Source organism: Balaenoptera borealis (assembly GCF_965194805.1).
Source record: "Balaenoptera borealis genome assembly, chromosome: 14".
Taxonomy (NCBI): Eukaryota; Metazoa; Chordata; class Mammalia; order Artiodactyla; family Balaenopteridae; genus Balaenoptera; species Balaenoptera borealis.
Window position 1 is genome coordinate 7,255,545 of NC_138875.1, and position 22,863 is coordinate 7,278,407.

Sequence of the window (22,863 nt, forward strand, 5' to 3'; positions counted from 1 at the left end):
ACTCAGAGAATGTTTGTTCAAATGAATGAATCTTTGTAGAAAATGAAAGCTCGAAAATAAGCTATTTCCCCGAGAGAGAAGTAACTCAAATCTGCCCATCTTTGTACGAGGGCAAACCTGACTTTGAAGCTAAGACCTTTTTCCTGTGTTCATACTTCAGATAAAGAAGACACTGCTGATAGGATCTGAGAGGAAGGAAACAGTGCACCGTGCTGGGGCTCTCAATGTGACATTATAAAATTGTCTTTCTCTAGACTGGCCTCCCAAACAGGTTCCAGAGATGGATTACCTTACTTTCCTCTTGGCTATTCTTTATGTATACAAAGGTAAAGATAATGTCTTCATTTAAAGAATTTACTCCTTTTTTAGTCTTATAGTGTGACATGTTCAGAATTTATAATGCTCTTAGTTGGCTTAGATAATTTCTCACTTGTTCAGAAAAACTACAAGTTGTAAATACCAATTATCAGCAGTGGAAACCTTTTTAGACTAAGGTAGAAACTGTTAGCCTTTACCATGATCTCAGTTTACTATCTTGCTAGGTCTAGAGTAAGCTTCAGATGTCTGTTTGGTGTTTCAATCATCAGGTCTAATTGAATTCACATGATCACATGATGGTGTGTCTTTCAGCTCGATGTGAAGAGATATTTTGGGACACAACTGTTAAACTTGCTAAGAATATGGCCCTAGAATGTGTGTATCCATCAAAGGACACTTTAACCCAGATGGAGTGGTTCAAGATCAAGACACTGGAGAGAGAGTCCATAGCCATTTTCAACCCTACTTACCGTGTGATCATAAGAGAGCCGTACGCTGATAGGGTTTACTTTTCAAATTCAACCACGGCCTCTAACGATATGACCTTGTCCTTCCATAATGCCTCTGAGGTGGACGTTGGCTTCTATTCCTGCTTTCTTCATACTTTCCCACATGGAACCTGGGAAAAGGTGATACAGGTGGTTCCATCAGGTAAGTGAAATTTTTATTTACCTTTTTACCCATCTACAATATTTGTTTCTGTAAAGACCAGGTAGAAGCTGTGAAATGCTTTATCATATTTGTGCCATTTTCCAATTCCATTTCTAGATTCTATATTATTGTTTCAAAGAAATAATACTGTGAATCAATTCCATTTTTCTTAATGTGCTATCATTTCCGAGTAGAAGAAGCGTCTCTTGAATTCGAATGTCATGGGAGAAAGCACAGGCTTTATCTTGTCTTAATGAGAGCTTGAACCTAGATTAAGCTGATGTTGGCAATGTTTGGGTTCAGGGATCAGACACCTCCTGTGATGTAGTCCCATTTCCTTTTGCTTCCAACCCTGCTTGTTCAGAGTCCTTTCTGTAACACCAAATCTGGGTTTATTAGTGAATCCTAGGCAGAGTTCAAGCACTGGCTCTGTTTTTAGCTTCATCCAAGTTTCACTAGAGAAGATGCTTCAGAAATTGCAAGCTATCATTTCAGAAAGAATCGAATGATCTCTTGAAGTATTTCCTGCCATGTCTACCAGTGATTGTGCTTTGACGCTTAGTTAGTCCTACAAGTAATAGCCACATGGATTGGGTGTGGTATGTTGGAAAAACTTGGGTTTTATAGCCTTTACTTCCTTTATAACCTTATATTGGCTGCTCAGTCCCTCTGAATCTCAGGTTCCTGAACAGTAAATTGAGTTAATAATACCATTCTCTTTGTTGAATGGTTTAGGGATCTTATATGTAAGGAACTTAGCCCATGGTAGTCGGGGAATGGTAGGTGTTATTATTACTGTCACTATTATTATTTCCTAGGCTTTTGATACAAAATGACTAGTGATGAAAGTTTTAGTTGTCAGAGATAGTCTCGGGAAAGAAATAATTTGGGACTGTGTGTTTCTTGTCTGGTGTCTCTCAAATTATATCCCAAATAGACATCCAGCAGAGCACATCAAATACCACCTGATATAGTGCTTTCTTTTTAAGAAATCTGTATTATAAAAGAACAATTTAAAGTACTATATAAGGAATATCTAATGATCAGGAAGTAAGAAAAATTCCCATGTGTTAGTTTTCCCTTTCTCTTTAGGTGTACCTAAGCTCAATAATAATTCTGTGTATATGGGTGAGGCTTACAGAGTGTCCATTAGCAAAATCTCTTCAGCTAAGTACTTACTTATTACAGACTCCCTTTTGCCCCTCGGGATCTCATTTGCTGTGTGTGCAGCCACCTGTGAAATGCTGTTTGCGCGTCTTCAGTGTATAGTCCACTCTGATTAGCCATGCAGGTGGCGGAGAGGACGGGAAGGGTCTTAGGTGTGAGCTGTTTGGCACGTGGCCTGAGCCACCATGGCCAGAGATAGATGCCCCTCCCCACCCTGCCTCGTGTGGTGAGCTTTTGTAGTTTGGGTCCCAAATTGGGTATTCCGATTTCTGTAAAGAACAACCAATTGAAAACAGGTACACCTGAAACTAACACAACATTGTAAATCAACTATACTCCAGTAAAATTAAAGTATTAAAAAAACAAAAATGTCCATCAACAGAGGAATGGCTAAAGAAGATATTGTACATATATACATATATACACTAATATGTATAAGATAGATAACTAATAAGAACCTGCTGTATAGCACAAGGAACTCCACTGTACAGTAGAAACTAACACAGCATTGTAAAACAACTATACCCCAATAAAAAAAAAAGAAGGAAAAAAAGAAAACAGATAGAACGGTGGTTACCAGGGTGGGGAGGTGGGGAACGGGGGAGATAGATGTTGGTCAGAGTACAGAGTTGAAGTTATGCAGGATGAACAAGTCTAGAGACCCAATGTACAGCATGAAGACATTAATGATAGTTAATATCATTGTCTTGAACACTGGAAATTTGCTAAGAGAGTAGATTTCAGGTGCTCTTATCACCAAAAAATGGTAACTATATGGGGAGAAGATGTGTAAATTAGCTTGACTATAGTAATCATTCCACATATCATTTTGTTGTATATGCCCTAAACATATGCAATTTTTATTAAAAGCAAAACAAAACAAAAACAGGTAGCTTGACCTCTTGTGAAGGTTTAGGATAGAGGGTAGCACTAAATTATTGAGAACTAAATTATGGTTGCCACACCAAAGAAGGATTATTAGCATCATGTATGAATGATTTTGGCAATACTTTCTTAATTTTATCATCCAGATTTATTTCTCCTGTTATTATTTTGAGGATAGGAAAAGGGAGATCTCTGCCTCATGGGGCTTTTTCAAAAACAGTGGTGAGATTTTCAGTCAGTCACCAAGAAAGGGGCAGCCAACTCTCCATCTAGTTCAGATTAGAATCTGATGGTATTCTTAAACATATTTTGCTGTTGTTTTTGATCATTTATATTTTTAAAGAATAGATTGCATTAACCAGCCAGTGAGAGTATTTCATTCACTTTTGAGATTTGGAGAGCTTCATTTTTTTTTAAAACTAAGAAAGGTAGTGAATTTATAAAATATAGTAGCTGTATTTACATTAAATATACTTAAATATACTTAACCTTAAATATACTAAATTAACCTTAAATATACTTAAATTCTTCCATGTGTGCTATATTAACAACATATCAGGATCTACAAATGTTACATGCTTGTATAACATAAAGGGGGAGTTGATCTATTTCACAGTGAAAGATTGGACTTGGAATCCGGAAATCTTAATCTATATAATAGATCGTTAAGATCTTCAAAAAGGTGAAGGAATTGAGCCACATGCTCTCTAAATATACTGATTTCTCCTGTTCACTGAAAGCTGATGATGTGTGAGGAACTTGATCAGTACCTTACCTAGGTCTTCTCGTTTAACGCCCCCTGCACACTTGGCTGTGGACGTAACCTTGATTTTCGAGTGAGGACACTGAAGGGAAGTAAGGTCTAGTAATCTGTTCAAGTTCTCAGACTTCGTTTGTGTCCATTGGATAGAGTTGCAATTACAGGATGGAAAGTGCCAGCTTAGGGGGCATAGGAGCCGGCGGGGACCCTTGAATGAGGAGACATCCATCATTGCTTGTCCTTTTGGCCTCCCTCCCCCTTGAGTTTTCAGCCCAGAGTTGAAGAGCAAATTGGATGTCTTATTCTGGATAAATGATATTGTTAATGCAAAATTATGTTAAAACATGTGTTACCTTCAGAACTGGCATTTCTTAATCAGTAACTGATTTAGATCATTTAATGGCAAGAATGGCTGCATTTATTTCACTGCCTCATGGAAAAATATGCTGAGGCGACTTGAGAGGTGACATTTCAAAGGTAGCCCTTTCATGGCAGAGTTTGCGGTGGAAGTGGGGTTGTGGAGAAAATTACCGTAACCCATGTGTCTCTGGCTTTACTAGTCACTTAAGGCAAATGTAGTTATATTTATGGAAATGTCCTCCCAAATGTATGATGCACCCCAAAAACTCTGCTAGCTAACTCTGATTAGGTGCCTACTGTGTGTGAAGTAAATGCCTGTCCTCTCGTTTAATGCTTGTGAAACACCAGGTGGGAGATTAGCATGCTCACATTATACAGCTGAGGAAACTGAAGTTCAGGGTCATTAACCAACTCAAGGTTGCTGAGCTGCCAAGCCGCAGCACCAGGATGAAACCAGCTGGTGTTTCCAAAGAGCCAGAAATGAGAGGAAGGGGAGCTTGACACCAACAGAGTGAACGTGAACAATTAAAAAAAAAAATTGAAGTAGATTTGCTGTACAATATTATATAAGTTACGGATATACAATGTGGCGATTCACAATTTTTAAAGCTTATACTCCATTTATGGTCATTATCAAATATTGGCTATATTCCCTGTGTTGTACAATATATCCTTGTAGCTTATTTAATACATAATAGTTTGTACCAGGAATTTTTTAGCATAGAGAGACTGGTGTGAGGGAAGAAGAGAAAAAGGCATCTCCGGGGGAACTGATGGTGTGGAGAAGGCATGAGGAAGTCTGATTCATGCAGAGGACAGAGCTCCAGGAGGGGTAGGTCTCACCTGGGCTCCAGGGCCCCTCACCACCTGAGAGGCAGCCTTGAGGGTGAGGAAGAAACTGTGACAGTGGAACCCTCTCTCTGCTCTTACAGCAGAGGTGCTGTGGGGCCCCAGGTAAGGTTTTATACAGTAGATCCTATGTTTAAAAAAGAAGCCAAAGCCCATGCGGCAGGAGAATGTCGGAGAAGAACTTGGAAAGATGGGACGGCCCAATGTTGCTGAGCCTAATGGGGTTGGAACTTGACCCTGCAGTATAGACTGTGGGAAGTCTCTGAATGTTTTCAGAGGGAGACACATAATGACCACTTTTTTTCACCACCTAGAAGATTAAACTAGTTGCATCCTTATAGAAGGGGAAGAGTTTAAGGGGCAGGGTGAACAACTATTTTATGGATTGGAACGCTTATCCACTGCTGGTAGGAGTGTAAGTTGGTGGATCTACTGTATTATTGGTATTGGTAATATTCAGAGTTCTCCAGAGAAACAGAACCAATAGGATGTGTCTGTGTATAGAAAGACATTTATCATGAGGAACTGGCTCATGTGATCATGGAGACTGCAGTGTGGGCCAGCAGGCTGGAGACCCAGGAAAACCAATGATGGTGTAGATGCAGGCGGAAAGGAGGCCAGGGAGGCCAGTCTTTTTGTTGTATTCAGACCTTCAGGTGATTGGATGAGGCCCACCCACATTATGTAGGCCAATCTGCTTACTCAAAATTCACCAATTTAAATGTTAATCTTATCCAAAACCACCCTCCAAATTAATACCTAAAATTAACCATCACATCTATTTTGGAAAATGATATTGCATTAGCTAGTTAAAGAACCCCATTCCTAAGACCTAATCCTTCTCTCTATTGTATATTCTGGGGATTGCCCACATGTAGGAGGAATGCCTGAGAATGTGTAAGGCAGCAGGTCACTGTGATAGCCAACAAATGAATGATCGCGATGCTCATCAACAGGGATGAATTTTGGGAACATTGTGTGAAAGAAAAAAGCAAGTTTCAAAAAAACACACAGGGGATGATTCCTTTCCTTCAAAGTTTAGAGACATGCAACTAAACAATATGCTACTTATAGATACAAACGTGTGGTAAAACTCTAAGGAAAGCAGATTTCTGAAGCACAGGCAGGAAGGAGATAGAACCAGGAAGGAATACAAGGGTCTTCCAAGTTCACAATCAGGTGTTTTTCTTATACAGGTGTTTTGTTTCCCATCTGTCTTAAAAATGTTTTATGAAACTTCTCTCAAATCTATTGAATTTCTAATAAAAACAGTGAAGAAGGATACAATTGCAATTTTGAGCAGTTCACAGGTAATTATCTAAGTTAAGGGTAAGATCTTCATTCTGATTTGGCCTGGAGGGCTGGAAGAGGGAAAACAAGGATTCCAAATTTTTATGATTCAGGGACTGAAAAATGATGGTTTCCCTTAAAAAGATGGGAAATTAAGAGACCAGTTTGGCTTGGAAGAGAGTAAATAAGTTCAGTTTCAGATGCATTGAGTTGTAAAGTAGCCTTTGACCAGCTCATGGCTGAAATTACGGAGTGACAAACGATAATGAAGTTCAGGATTGAAAATACCAATTTTGGAGTCGTCTGGATGATCACCCAGCGCACGTGAAGAAGATGGTTCACTAAGAAACTACTTGTACGTGGGACGGAAGCTGAGGCCGTGGCATTGAAGGATGGTCACATCGAAGTGGGGGGAGCATTCGTGTTAAAGACTGGAGAGGGCATAGCGAGGGGAGGGAGGGAAGAAGCGGGGGAGACTCGAGATGCAGGACAGACGCGTAACTGGTGTAGGAGCCAGACGGGTTTCCTCTTAGCTCATGCGTACAGGAGAGGGTTAGATGGTCCCCTCCACACATTCTGGTGCTCTGTGTTGCTGTATCACACAGATTTCCCACTCTGTGATCTTCCACACTCCAACCCCCCCCATCTCAACTTTGACACGGGTTGTTCCTCACTGTCTCCTTTTTAAGGTTTCATTCTTTCCTGGGTGGGATGAGGCTCCCTGTGTGTCATCCATGCTCGGTCTTAGGTGGGTCTTATCTCTATTCCCGTCAATGTCAGTATTTGCTTTTCTCTGGCCAGTTACTTTTTTTTTTTCTAATGTTGGGGTCATCTCCGGATTTAAATTTTATTTAAATCTGGAAATGGGGGCGTCGCCCAGATCTGGCTTGTAGAAATGGGTGTGCTGATTTGTGGGACCGAATTCACTTATCCATTAATTCACTCATCAAGTCTTATTGAGAACCTACTATATTCAAGATAATGTCTGTGGTGGGGAAGCTAGAAAGACATGATCTTAGCCCTAAACAGTATGCAGAGCATTAGGGGAGATAAAAGTTGTATATCACAAATTATAACATAAAGTAAAGAGTAAGTGCTATTGTAGTTCAGAGGATAGAATTTACTTTCAACCGGGAAACTCAGGATAGATTCCCTGAAAGGGGGGAATTTGAAGTTTACCTTGAAGGAGGTAAGTCAGAATATTTGGACATGGAGTTGGGCGGAGTAGCATTCAGGAGAATTGCTTTAAATATTATCTAAAAAATAGATAACTTTGGCTCTGCTTTAACCTACTTTGCAAGCCAACACATAGGATTGATCAACAATGAATGCAGTTTATTCTGGTTTAAAATTCATCGCTTGGTTTATTTCAACATGTTGACTTAATGCTTCAAAAGGCATAGGAATCCAGATGTGTTATGCAATTGTATTTTGCAATGTATCTTGAGAATATTTTCATACTCTCATTTCAGCTTGTGTGTTATCTATCGCAAATTCAGAAGGAAAGAAGAAAACTGCACTACCTTATATATTAGTGAAAGGTGCAAAATGATGGAGGGAAAGCCTTTGTCTAAAAGCCTTCTTTGCCAGTCAGTGGAAATTCCAAACAGGGCTAAGAGGCCGTGGAAAAAGAGTCTTTCTTACTCTCCTGTTACATGGGTCACCAATACATACCAGCATGTTTTGTCCCTGCTGGATTCTTTCAGCTTTGCCCGTCAGATGCTTCTCTTTTGCTTTGAGGTTGGGTTTGTTTGTTTGTTTGTTTTAAAACAAGATCTAGTAGCAGCAGGTCTCTTTTTTTTTAAAGTTTAATTTTTAAAAAATTTATTTATGGCTGTGTTGGGTCTTCGTTTCTGTGCGAGGGCTTTCTCTAGTTGTGGCAAGTGGTGTCCACTCTTCATCGCGGTGCACGGGCCTCTCATTATCGCGGCCTCTCTTGTTGCAGAGCACAGGCTCCAGACGCGCAGGCTCAGTAATTGTGGCTCACGGGCCTAGTTGCTCCGTGGCATGTGGGATCTTCCCAGACCAGGGCTCAAACCCGTGTCCCCTGCACCGGCAGGCAGACTCTCAACCACTGCGTCACCAGGGAAGCCCCTGTTTGTTTGTTTTTAAGTGAGGTAGAAGAATAAGAAAAAAATTCTTTCATATCTACTGTTTAAAGAATTAATAAATAATTATTAATAGATACCAATAGATAATATTAATAAATAATAAACTCTGTTAAGGTCCATTCTTACAAGCTCAGAAATAAGTCATGAAAGTTTCCCCATCTGTATAACTGTGTGTTATACACATACATATATGAGAATAAAAAAGGGTTCTGTGAAATGTTATATTTCATCAGTTTTTCATTTAAGGAAGAGAAAATATATTAGGTAGTATCAATGAGAAATAGCCGACTGATGAAAACAAAAACATTTTAAAGGCTGAGAAATCTCACTCCTTAATGAAATAAAATAGTACATAGAGAAGGCAAATGATAAAGAGCATTTTAAGACTTGTGGAAAGCAAGGTTACGGTCACTGCACTTCTCAAGGGTGAAATTAATGGGAATCGGAAAGTGGACTACTTACCAGAACCCGGGCCAAGGTTGTTTTCATTGAGTTGCTTTCTGTTCGCTAAGCCAGGGAGGAGATGCTTGAGAGCACATATCACCATGAGATTCAGTGCTCAGGCTTTGGGGTAAAGCTCTGTAATCAAAAATCAAAAAGGGAGACATAAAAAACAACTCTGAAACAAGGCAATACTGGATTTATATACAAAATTACATTCAACAGTTGAATGGCAGGTAAAGTTTAACATAAGGAACAAATACACATCTGGGTTTGGTGAGAGTAGTTTTTTCTGTTTGTCCACCTGAGGGCACAGGCCTGTGTCCACTGTGCCACCTCCATGCCCTGCAAGGCCGCCCAGGCTTTCCCACTTCTCAGCCGGGTCAACAGCCAGAAGAGAACATTTTCCCTAGACTTGTTGGGAAACCCACTCAGGCAGTCCAGAGCAGGGGAGGCACCTGGCTGTGATCTTAGCCTGTGGTGGTTTTGTTTGCTTCCACAAGCCCTACCCTTCCTTGAGCAGCTATTGTTATTTCCAAGATGACCATAGCGTAAGGGTGGCTTTGGCTCGAGGATGAACTACAGCTGAAGCAGAAGCACGGGCTCCCCGTGGCCCTCGGAGACGGTCTTCGCGCAGCGGAGACACACAGTTCTTGGGTTTTCCTCCTTCGGCCCTCAGCCATCAAGACAACTTGCACCTCTTCTATCACTTGTGACCACAACCCCCCTCTCCCCAGCACTCGGGCGGCTGCCAACCGCGGGCTCTGGAACACGCTTCCTCTGCAGAGTGGGTGCTGCTGGCGTGCGGTGTGAGCGCGGGGCGGGGATTGTGGCTTCGCGAGTAAGAGCCCCTCCGGGTAATCGGAACCCGCTGGGCCCACGCACACTGAGACCCTCCCCTGGACCGTCTCGGCTTCTAGATTCTTTTTAAAAAATTCCTCTCATCAAAGGTTGAGAACAGCAGCGATGGAGCTGTGTTCACCGCATCTTCTCTCGGAAACTTCTCGTAGGATTAGGGGGAGGCGTCAGGGACCTTCAAAGAGACCTTACGGGGATGTGCATCCTGACAGACCACAGTCCTGACGGAGGGTAAAATGATAAAAAAAATTTTGTAAGATAAAAATGCTGGATTTGGGAAATTTAAAAACGAAGACGCGAAAGGAAAATAAATAACTGAAGAAAGAAGGAGAAAGGTCAAGCTCTCAGGACCAGAAGCTTAGGGCTGTGCAGCCCGCTTTCTCTTTGAGCCAATGCTGTCCAGGGGCAGCTGGTTCAGCGTTTATAGAAAGAAGACTTGTCTCTAAGCTCTGCTCTTGGTTGCTGGTTTTTGTTTTTGTTTGGCTTTTATAGGGAGTGGAGGTTGCAACCAGGATAGCTTTTCTGTTCCTTCGAGAACATTTCTGAAGACATTTAAGATTTTGAAACCCTTAAGAATTTTAAGACTATCAAGCCCATCCTTCAGGGATCAATGCAAAATTATTCCCCTAGGCACCATCTCTTCTACTTACTCCACAATAGTTTTAATTAAATAACTCAGCTGATGGGGCTTCTGGCGCTTCACTTGAGAGATTACTCACAATCCAATAAATCTCAATGTGAGAAAAGTTTCCCTGACTTAAGCTATTTAACCAACTTACATTAAAAAATAAAAAAGTCTTCTTCATAATCTGCCCAGAGAGAAAGACCCATGTTCCACAGAAGATTGATATAGAAAGCTTTCTAAGGATGGAGATGTGAGATGCAATATTCACATTTCATAGCACTGTAAATAGCTATACACATCATACCTGCTGGGTTTAGTAAGGCCAATACGGATGATGTCTGGGCATGAATTCTGTGAGCATTTATGTGCACCATTTAACTAGCAGAATACGTCAGAAACTTAATATTCTCATTTCAGCAAATTACCTCTTAAGAACATATTTGTTCCATTTCTTGGCAGGCTACATGAAATCCTATATGCTACCAACACTGACGTTTCCAGAATAGCTTACTGAAGGTGTATGCATATCTTTAGGATAATTTTCTTCTTGACATGAAGAACCCAAAACTTCAGAAAATTTTAGGTCCTCCACCTAATTCATTCCACTAATGGAGAGAGTACATTTATTTCTCCTTACAAACTGGGCACTACAGTTGAAAGTGTGTATACCATTTTTCATTTGAGAAACAGCCAGGGAATTCAATACTTGTCTCTGAGGCAAAGCTCAGTAACATTAGTGTATGTCCCCAAATGAGATCATTTTGTGTCCCATTAGCCTGTGACACCACAATTCTCAAATTATGTCCCTGTTATCTTTTAAGAAGCATAGTTGCTCATTTAAATAAGTCAGTAAATATAAATAAAGAATATTTATTGAACATAGGACTTGTTACTTCTTCCTCTTATTTTCCTTAAATCCTACAAATGGTTCCTAAAAGAATGAACATTTAATAAGATGGAAACATTTCCAATTACTGGTATTGTGTTTCTTTGAGCTGACAGAGTGTTTGAATTTTTATTCTTAACACAGTCTGACTATTATGTTTTCAGTGAAAATAGCAGAACTGAACCAAAGAGCAAATTATTATACCTTATTGTTCAAATGACACTTTGAGATGTTCTAGTCTTTTATTGGATGAATGTTGATAACAGTAATTTAAAGAATTGTAAGCCCTTTCTAAATACATTGAATAGACATTTACCGTTTGCTGTGAGGAGAAGAAGAAATGAGTAAGAAGGTCACTGTTTTTGAGACGTTTATAATCTAAGAGGGGAGGTACGTACTATGCATTATGTAAACATGAGGACTGAGTAACCGTGATGTACAGTGGAACTTGATAAGTAGCATAGAACAATGTCTGGGGAGTTGAGAGTGGCAGAGGTTACTTCCGGTTTGGGGGACCTTGAAAGGTACCTGCACCAGGCCAAAAATCTAGGTATGATTCCAGAAAAAAAATGCATCATGGAAAAAATCCCATGAAAGGGAAATGCTCTTTGCATTTGGGGCAAATGAAAAATACATTTGGTCACAAGCTTAGAGGAAGGGCAGTGGTGGAAGGTCTAGTTCTGAACTTCCTTGGTGGTTAGTAAAGTTTTCAAACAGCGGAAGTCACGTGGGTCATGTTTGCAGCCATTATGTGGAGCCCTTACTCTAGCAGCTGCGTGTGGGATGATTTAGAGGTGGGGAAAAAGAAAGATGGGAGACTGGGAACCGAGGGAGAGCGAGCCTGCAGCCCTGAAATGCAGCAGGGGCACTGCCTCCAGGGCATAGGCCACCAGTGCAATCTTCACAGAGTCTCTGCTTACCTTGCTAAATCACAGCCAAATGAAGCTCCCCCCTCCTCAGGGGCTTCCTTCCCATCCACTCCTAGCTTTCATTCAATAAACAGTTAAACCTTAGTGTGCCAGAGGTTGCGGGTACATAGACATGCCCCAGTCTCTGATCTCAAGCTGAGGACTCATTTATAATGCCATTCGATGCACGGGACAGGTGCTGGTTGCGATAGGATGGTGGTGGCGGCAGTGCGTGTGTGCACGTGCCTATACGTGTGTGTTGGAAGAATGACTGGAGCGGGAGGAGGTCATTACGGAAGCTTCAGAGAACAAAAGGTGCTCGAGCTTACTCATAGAGGGAGATGCCAAAGCTCCTGGGTTGAAGGATGATCATGCTGTTAGCGGGACGGCATGCCTGCTGGAGGGAACTCACGCTAACGCTACAAAAGCAGAGTGAGTCTGCTGTGCCTGGGAACCAGCCTGCTGGGTGAAGCCCGAATGTAAATTAGTTTAAGTGGCTGGTGGTGCCAGGTGGCGAATCTGGAGGGTGGAGAGCAGAAAAGAACTTTGTTATGCTTTCTACAGGGGCTCCAGATCTTTGCTTGGGAGGGGTGGGGTCAGTTTTGGGAATACTCGACTTGGAATTGTGTTGCGTAGCAAGGCCTTATTCTGACTCAGATCGCATTTTCTTTGCAGTGGGGTGGGAGCTAATGTTCCCTCTGGTTCCATTTTGTGTCACAACCGTACACCATTCTAAGGTGATTTTACTTTATTGTAGGCAATGGGGAGCCATTAAGAATTTGGGTTAGGTGAATGGTTTGCAATTTAGAAAGAGCAGTCAGGCAAGACTCTACAAGGGGATTAGAGGAGAGGGACAAGTGAGGGAAGTCCAGAGGCTGTTATGGGCTGAGTTGTGTCCTCCCCAAATTCATATGTTGAAGTCCTAGCCCCCAGTACCTCAGAATATGACTGTATTTGGAAATAGAGTCTTTAAAGATATAACTGAGTTAAGATGAGGTCATTAGAGTGGACCTTAATCCAATATGACTGGTGTCCTTATGAGAAGAGGACATAAGGACACAGACATACACAAGGATAAGACCATGTGAAGACACAAGGAAGAGGTGGCCATCCAGAAGCCAAGGAGAGCAGCCTCAGAAGGAATCAACCCTGCTGGCACCCTGATTGCAGACTTTCTGCCTCCAGAATTGTGAGAAAATAAATTTCTGTTGTTTAAGCCACCCAGTCTATGGTACTTTGCTATGCCAGCCCTAGCAAAGTAATACAGAGTCTATAGTAGTGGGTCAGACAAGAGAGGCAAAAGAATTAAACTGAGACAGCATAGTGGGGATAAAGTAGAGAGAGGGTATATTCAAGATAGAGTCTCTTTCTAGTGTACTTTTCATTATTTTGATTTCTTCCCCTCCCAAAGATTCAGAACTTATATAAAAAACCATTACAGCTGCCAGCACTTTGGCCCAGAAATTGCTGGAGCACTGCTCCCCCTGCCTTCGTGCTTTGTTGGGACTTTGTTCACAGCCACTCCTGGTTCTCATTGTCTCTCTATCCTAATTTGTTCTTTTCAATGCACACCCTCTCTTCTCCCCAGACTAGGTACACATAGTTGTTTTATAATCTATGTCTGACATTCTAATATCAAAAGGCTCATTTCTAATATCTGTTTTCCCCCTGCTGCTGATTCTTCCTCTTACTGCTTTATTTCCTTATGTTCTTGGCTCTTTTTGACTGTGTGCTTCACATCACTCTTCATAAAGCATTTCTGGTTGTTCCTTGAGACCCAGAATAAATGGACCTTCATTCACAGAGGCGTTGTCTTGGATTACTTTAAACTCAGGCTTTATGGAGCACCCCTACTCTGGGAATTTAGACTGTAAATTCACGTGAGAACTGACTTGTGCTTACAGCTACTCAAGGATTTTCTTTCTTTCCATGGTCTCCTAGAGATGTGAATGAGGGCAGGTTTACTTACATTTCATCCTTACCATGAAGGTGTACCCCCAGATGTCTCAACCGGAAGAGGGTCTTCTCCTCCCTTACCTATCGCAGGGAGGCCCTGGGCCTTGACACCCATGTCACTTGTGCTGTGTGAGGCTCAGAATCAGAGTTCAAATTTGCTGAAATTGGCCAGGTGTGCTCAGGGCAAAAGTGGCTTCCTTCCATGTTCTCACCTCCCTAGTTTGTCACTTTCTCTTAGATTTCTCCGAATGACTCCTATGTTGTCTGAAATTTGATGCTTTTAAGATATTTTAAATTGTTTAACATACATATTTAGTTGGGTTTTTTTTTTTAACATCTTTATTGGAGTATAATTGCTTTACGATGGTGTGTTAGTTTCTGCTGTATAACAAAGTGAATCAGCTATATGAATACATATATACCCCATATCTCCTCCCTCTTGTGTCTCCCTCCCACCCTCCCTATCCCACCCCTCTAGGAGGTCACAAAGCACCGAGATGATCTCCCTGTGCTATGTGGCTCCTTCCCACTAGCTATCTATTTTACATTTGGTAGTATATATATGTCCATGCCACTCTCTCACTTCGTCCCAGCATATTTAGTTTTTAATAGGAGGTTTAGTGCTAATAATGGAGCCTGGTATTTTACTAGAAATGCAAATATCTACATTTCTAAAAAATAAATCCACCCCCGCACACAATCTGTTCTGCTCCCAGTCTCTCTCATTTGAGTCAATATCCCCGCTTCTCAAAACCATAGAAGTCATTCTTTATACCTTATTTTCTCTCATTCTTCCCATTTAAGTGGCTAGACTTTCAAAATAAATATCTCATCCATGTTATCTCAGCCTATATTGCAAAGCACTATTGTTTCTTACTTCTATGTATTTTTTTAAAAAGTTTATTCATAATCTAGATGCTTTTACATGAAAGTTTGATCTGAGTAACATAGCCCATCAACTACCCAGAAAGACAACATCTGTTGCCCCAGTTTTCGGACTCTGGACCTGGTAGGACTATGTTTCTAGTTGTCTGTGTTCTACGTGCCGATGAGGGGTACCTGATTTCCTTCATTGTTGATCATCCCCTGATAAGGCAGGCAGTCTGCTCAGCTCCCACATTTCTGGGAATGGGCTCCGACAGTGATTATACAGCAGGAGAGTTGAAAGAGAAGATTTCATTTTGTCTTGGCTGTTGGGTGTGAAGTAGCAGGAGGATTCAAGAGTGGTACCAGCTTTTTACCTGGGATCCCGGGCAGATGGTGCTCTCACTTCCTGAACTGGGGTGTATGAGGTAAGAGGAAGGTCTAGGGTGGGGCTGAGTGGTTCAGTTCTGGACATCCGCATGGAGCTCTCTCATAGGCACGAGGTGTCTTGAGTCCGAGCCCAAGAGGGAAATTGGGGTGGAGTGTAAATGTGCAGTCGTGAGTGTGCATGAGTGTGCACTCAGAGCTTTGGCTGGTGATCTTTGGCATCAATAACTATGGTTTATTGAATGTCTATTATGTGGCAGCCCTGTGCAGGGTCCTAAAGGCTTTACATGGATTCTTTTGTTGATTCCTCGCAATACCCATATGAAGTAGTCTTATTAATACAGAATTTTGAAAATGCATTCAAACAGAAAGTGAAGGACAAACCATGAGAGTGGAGGGAGAAAAAGAACTTAGCACATAAGGGTGACTTGGTAAAACAGTGTTTAGTGGACATGAAAAAACCAAGATGAAAGAGATGTTATTGGACCAGGAGAAGCCTCACTATCTAAACCAGCATTTGCAGGCCGGTTCTGGCCCCTAAGAACCACTCCATTTGACCAGCACATTTTCAGAAAATTGGAGACACTCATAAACATCTGGAAGGACTGTCAATATTGACCTGACTTTTCTGTTTGGCAGCCTTTTCTAGGCTGAGTAGCAGCCGCTTTTTCGTGAATGATACATTCGTTAAGTTCTCCACAGTTCCCACTGTTCCCTCTCGTTCTACCTTCTGGCTTCTGTAATTTCTGTTATCTTCCTGGAACCTCTGGGAATCTGACATTTCAATCCTTATCTACTCAATTAAGCCTAAATATTGAAAAGTGCTATTCAAGGCCTTCTAAGATTTGGTCCTTGTGTACATTCCAAGCTCGTCCCTTTGTGCATCCTTCTTTCAGCCAGAGTGGGTTAAGTTTTAATTCCCTAAACATCCTCTGTATTTCTGAATTTCATGTCTTTGTGCCTTTTCTTTCCCTTAAATATTCTTTCACTGCATATACTACTCATCCTTCAGGGCACGGCTAAAGAAATGTTGGCCCATCCCTAAAATGGAAAACAGTGTCTCCTTCTCCACTCCCCACATGTTGTTTGTGACTACTTTTAAATTGACTATAGGCTGGGACTTCCCTGGTGGTGCAGTGGTTAAGAATCCGCCTGCCATTGCAGGGGACACAGCTTCAAGCCCTGGTCCGGGAAGATCCCACATGCCATGGAGCAACTAAGCCCATGCGCCACAACTACTGAGCCTGCGCTCTAGAGCCCACGAGCCACAACTACTGGGCCCACGTGCCCCAATTACTGAAGCCCGCGCGCCCTAGAGCCCATGCTCTGCAACAGGAGAAGCCACTGCAATGAGAAGCCCACACACCGCAACTGAAGAGTAGCCCCCGCTCGCCGCAACTAGAGAAAGACTGCACGCAGCAATGAAGACCCAATGCAGCCAAAAATAAAAATAAATTTTTTAGAAAAGAAAAGAAACTTAAAAAAAAAATTGACTATATGTCATTTTCTTTGTATTCCACCTAGCGGGTGCCATGCCAGTTTCTTCACTGCCTCCCCCATCAAAACCCTCAGATCCCTCCACTGAGGACCATACCCCATGTCCCTCCCCATGATCCCAACACACTTGGACACTGTGCTTTGCACTTAGGAGACATGACTCAATAAAACAGCAAAAAGGTGGGGTGAAGGGAGGGGAGTGAATCTTCCATAGGAAATCGTCAGCATCAACCCCTGATCAGTACCTAGGAAAGGTGTTTATTCCAAACACAATTAAGTGGAACAGAACAACCTCTTCTGATACCTTCCAGGAAGTGTAAAGTACTTTCCTGGGTGGTAAACAGAGATTTATAGCACATTATATATAAAATATAGTTTGAAATATTTTTTGGTGTAGTTCTTTCCCCTAAATAATTTAATTATTTATACCTAACTTCATTCTAAAAGATAAGTAGAGGAGATTTTTTTTCCCCCTAAATATATTCTTTCCATTGGGCATTTATTAAAATGTACCTAACCACTTTTCTGCATATTTCACAGCTTGCTGAGATACCTTGGTAATTCACCCCACTGGTTTGTTATTTCACCACACAGAATGGTTTAGTGTCATTTGCAAGGTTTTGCTATGGATGTCTATTAGCACATTATTTGTGAATGTATTGTGAGTTTAGTACACCAAGTTCACAGAAGCATTATTCATAACAGCCAAAAAGATGGAAGCAATGCAGGTCTCCACTGAGGGATAAATGGGTAAACAAAATGTGGTAAAGACACAATAAATACTATTCAGCTTTAAAAAAGGAAGGAAATTCTTACACATGATATTCTATGGATGAACTTTGAGGACATGATTCTAAGTGAAATAAGCCAGTCACAAAAGGACAAGTACTGCACGATTCCTCTTATATGAGGTCCCTAGAGCAGTCAAATTCATAGAAACAGAAAGTAGAATGTTGGTTGTCAGGGGGTGAGGCCAGGGGATGGGGGTTGTTTAATGGGTATAGTATAGAGCTTCAGTTCTGCAAGATGAAAAGTTTTGAGGATTGGTTGCACAATGTTGTCACTGTACTAACACTACAGAACTGTACACTTAAAAACGGTGAAGGTGGTCAATTGTATGTTACATAAATTTTGCCACAATTAAATGTAAATATAGAAAAATATATATTAAATATATAATAGTGAGCTTAGTTACAGGATTAATTCATGGGAGATTTACACTGTTGACAATTTTCTTTTCAGAGAAGTTCTTGCTATCTGTTGTGTTGCTTTTTGTCTTCATGACACTGAGAACAAAAATGGATTTGTGGGCAGAGAACTTTGGGTTCTGGTTCTGCCCTTCTTCCTAATAGTCTTGTGACATTTGGAAAGTTCCTTCATTTTTATCGAGCTTCAGTTTACTCATCTATAGAGTGGGAATAATAATATATGCCTTATGGGCAGGCTTGAGGATTAATGAGGTAATGTATTCAAGACCCTATGAGGTCATAGCAGGTGCTGGGTGCATGGTGGCTGCATTGGATTCCCTTTCCACGCTCCCTAAAAAATTGGATCTTCTTGTTCTGTGTCAAGAGTATTTCCACAAACACCAAGTAAGCAGTTACCAGTCGCCAGGCAGTCCACCAGGAACCTGAGATATTATGATGAGTGAGAAGATAGAGCTCCTGCCCTCATCCCTGTTATATACTAGTAGGGAAGAGAAATAGGTGGTACTATATCACAGTATGATAGATGCTCTGATGGGGAAAAATGCCAAAGGGGGCTATCAGAGCCCTTAGGGTGACCCTTGTCTTTCCTTATTGTGCAAGTTGTGGGCAGGGTATCTGACAACTAAAGGAGGGCCAGGAGCTGGCCAAAGAAGGAGCCGAGTAGATGTATCCTCCACAGTAGGACCAGCACGTGCAAAGGTCCAGAGAACAAAGAGAGTGTGAGGTGCTTGAGGTGGGAGCCCATGAACCTGTAAGGTAAAGTATGAGGTAGGGATGGGGACAGGTAAAAGGGAGAGGCAAGCAGGGGCCATACACTGAGTGGTTCTGTGTGCCGTGCCGGGGACGGAGAGGTGATTGAAGGGTTTGGCCAGAGGAGAGAGAGTAGACTGACTGTGTCGTGGAGAGTAGTTTGCATGGGACCAAGATTGGAGGGAGCTTGGGCTGGAGGCTATTTCAGGAACACAGACTGGAGGGGGTGTAACTGGGCTAGAACAGGGCAGTGGGGATGGAGAGCAGGAGACATGTTTGACAGATATTTAGAAGGTACAACTGACAGGCCACTGATTGCGTGAGCGTGTAAGGGAAGAGAAATTCAGCATGACACCGGGGCTCTGAACAGTGGGGAGAGTGGGATGGAGCCATCTTGGAAAGGGGAACGTGGCTTCGCAATATCTGTGAATTGGAAGTGGAGAAAGAAGTTCTGGAAATCTAAATAAGTGTATCCATTGGCTCTCCTTTTCCACATCACTGTCTACTTAAGAAATTCTAGGAGGTGAGTTGGGTGTTGTTTCTCTTTGCAGATATCATGATGCAGTGTCCTTTCTCGTTTATAGCTGGTTATGAACTAAGTGCTGTTCCAGCATATCCTCCCAGTTTTCTGGACAAGAGTGAGCCTCAGTGTAGTTGATTTTGTGACCTATCTAGAGCTCCCCTGTTGGATGGTGCCCACTGGAAAGATACTTGTTCTGAAGCATGGCCGCCATTCATAAATATCAGATGCACATTTTGTCAAACTAGCCTTCATCGAGCATCTGCAGAGAAACTTGAGTGGAGTTTCCCTGTTCCTGGGGAGGTCATTTTTGTCCAGTTCCTGAGTTAGGTCAAGTGCTCATCATTTCTTTAGAGTAACATGTTACCTCTCTGTTCTAATGGGAAAATCTGCAAATTCCCTAATAGCTTCCATAAAGATGGAATCAGATAATTCCTTAAGTGTCCTTATTCTCATTCTCTTTTTGTTCTCTGAAAAACTTGTTGTGTGTGCTATTTTCAAATGCTATCAAGTTTCTCTCACTCACTTTCTCTCTGATGTATTTAAAAACTTCTTGGCATTTATTTTGCGGTCTTTTGCAAGATGTTTTTCAAATACTCTTTTTGGCCTCATTTGTACCTCTGGGCTTCAGCACTCTCTCAGTTGAATGATCTTTTGTTTTTTGGTGAGACCTTCATCCTACGGTGGCACTTTCACTTTGCCAGTCTAGCCATGAGTGGTTTTGTTTTAAACACCCAGACCTTTAGATCTGTAGCACTTACTTTCCCTGGACTTTCAAAAAGGTGTTTTTCAGCAGTCTTGGGGTTTCTTTTGGGATTTTTACTCTTTCAACTATATCTTTTATTTTTTTAACCAGAAAACATGCATTTTATTATCCTTTCTATATGTCATTATACAAAATTTCCAATTTGTTTTTTTACTTTGCTTTCCAGTTAGAATTGCCTTTAGTCATTTTGACCATGACAGGTGCTTCAAAGCACATAACATGTATCTATTCCATTTCACAATGTGATATAAATTTCAATGTATCTTTATTTCCTGTGGACTCACAGAACAGTTACATGTACAACCAAAATGCAGGGGGTCAATAGTGTTTTCAGAGGGGGAATTCAAGATAGATTGTAAATAAATTTGAGTTCACCAGTTTAATTTTTCAGTCTGCTCCATTTTGCATAATATTTTCCTCAAAGTTTTATAATATTGGCTAGAAGGTCTAAAGAACAACCCAAGAAGCTAGTGCCCACTTTGTAAAAATTTTAAGTTTCTGTAACACTTGCCTATTTAGACAGTTTCTGTGTATGCTATCCTTTTATACATGATGCTGTATCTATCTTCTAGAAACATTTTCTTTTGTCCAAAGGCACAGTACTCCATTGATTTTTATTGATTAACCTATTTCCACCCTGAATCAGATGTGTCACTTATATCAAGCTTGTCACTTTCTTGAAAGTTTCCCATAACCCACTTAATTTTTTTTAGGCCTCCGAGATACATGGAGATAAAGTGATGGATTCCTACTGGCCAGTTCCCAGATAAGGGGGATAGAGATTTCACTAGGGAACAGCACATTTTAAGAAAGGCCAGAGCTGATGGGGCAAGGCAGGGATAAAGGAGAACATGTTGGCAGTTGCTGCTAAGAGACTTGAAAAATCATGTGTTTGGTGGGGTTCGAATCAGTCAAAGCCGAGGTCCTCCTGTATCTACCAGCCCCTCATCCTCCAATCTTGTCTTCCTGCAACCTGACCCAGCCTCTCCAACATTATGCTGTATTTTGCTATTTTGTTACCATATTTCTGCTTCAAAACTACTCTCAATGCCTCTAACTTAAAACTGTTTGGAGGTGGAGGTGGAGCTGGGGGGTGGGGCCGAGAGGGGCTCCCTTCCCAGGCTTTGGTTTTCAGCACTGTGTGTCCTCAGTTTGGCCTGGGTCTGAGTTTTTTGACTTCATGAGAATAGTGCAGAGAAGAGTGTGAGGTTCTGTTGAAGCCCAACGTTTCTACGTTGGGTCTTGGGCTCTTCAACACCGATTGTTCCTTTGACCCTAGTCTATGTTTAGTGTAAAGCATGATAGACACTCAGCAAACACGCAAGGCCTTTCATCTTGACAATGAAATGATTTCTCAATGAAATGATCCTTATTAGGCCTCTATTAATATTTGAAAAAGACTATCTATCCTTTTTAGTTAGAACAAATGTTAAATTTTGCAATATATTTGCTGCATCTCCAATGTTGTTATAAAAACCTTCTGAATGTTTACTTTTCCAGCTTTGTATACACCTTAGTGCTTCATTTGGTAAATGATAACTTGTTATTTTTCATGGGGAATTTCTTATGTTTGATGGACCTGGTAATGATGGGTAATAAAAACAGTAAGGATTCTTAGTACTCTCTTAAGTGTAGTCATCCAAAGACGGAAATAGGATCTTGTTTTCAGTTTACACACACACACACACACACACACACACACCACCCAAACCAAACCAAAACCAAAAACCTGAAGGAAAGAAGTCTCTAGGGTAATAAGAATAAAGAACATCATGGAGACAAATTATGCCAAACGGCACTGGATACAATTTAGAGTGTGCAGGACATCTAATGTTTATTATGTCCTTCACTTTGATGTACAGTTACATTGACTAATGAGCAGACAGGTCATGTGAGGTCATATTCAAAGATCAGGTAAAGCGAGGGAGACCTCATGAGTCTCCCCACCAGGCACACGTTGAACTTGACGTTTTCACAGGGGCTCAGCCTGGAGGGCGGGGTCGCTGGCGTATTAAGGAGATTGGGTGGGGACGGTGAAAAGGCTGGTGCCCTCTGGTCTCAGTGGACCAGAGTGGCTGAGGCCACTGCTGCCCTGGAGGTGCTCACAGTCTAGCGCACAAGAAGGTGTGTTAATTTCTGACAGCAGTGTCTAGACGGGAGAGATACCAAGGTGAAAACTTCCTGTGCAGTGAAGGCGGAGAAGGCTTTACAGAAGATCCCCTTGGAAGAGGTATTCAGGAGGGTTCCAGCAGACGGAGCAGCCTGCACGAGGACGCGGGGGAGTGGCCGAGAGTGTGGGCACGTGAGGCCTCGAGTGGCGTGGTGAGGACGGAGATCACAGCCGCGGGCGGACTTGGTGACGAGGCGATGAGGGCAGAAGAGGGGCGACAGACTCTGCTGGCCCAGGGGGCCTGACACTGGGGGTTCGTGCGGTGCAGATGGTCGCGATCAGACTGACAGTCGGGAAAGACTGCGCTCTCGGGAGAAAGATGGATGTGCGTCTCCATAACCTCCGCGTGAAGAGCAGACGCATGTGAAGATGACGGTGACTGGGGTCAGGGGGAGGGCGCGCGCAGCTGATTTACACTGTGCGCGGGGGCTGACGCTTTCATTTAAAAGGGCTCCAGAATCACTAGTTTGTATAGGTCAGAGGAGGAGCTACGGGACTCCCCCGGCGGCCCAGTGGTTAGGACTCAGTGCTTCCACTGCGGGGGGCACGGGTTCGATTCCTGGTGGGGGAACTAAGATCCCACAGGCCGCACAGCCTGGCCAAGAAAAAAAAAAAAAAAAAAAAAAAGTAGGAGCT

At 42.0% G+C, this 22,863-nt stretch overlaps 1 protein-coding gene across 2 annotated transcripts in view; it reads left to right on the forward strand.

The window, feature by feature from the left end:
- Window positions 1-253: 253 nt before the first annotated feature.
- The window catches only part of CD226 (CD226 molecule), a 90,481-nt gene continuing 67,871 nt past the window's right edge, over window positions 254-22,863 (forward strand). For both annotated transcript variants that reach the window (XM_082355279.1, XM_082355278.1), the window contains exons 1-2: window positions 254-326; window positions 631-969. In XM_082355279.1, the coding sequence (XP_082211405.1) occupies window positions 281-326; window positions 631-969 (385 nt within the window). In that variant the 5' untranslated portion in view covers window positions 254-280. The remainder of the gene's footprint in view (window positions 327-630; window positions 970-22,863) is intronic.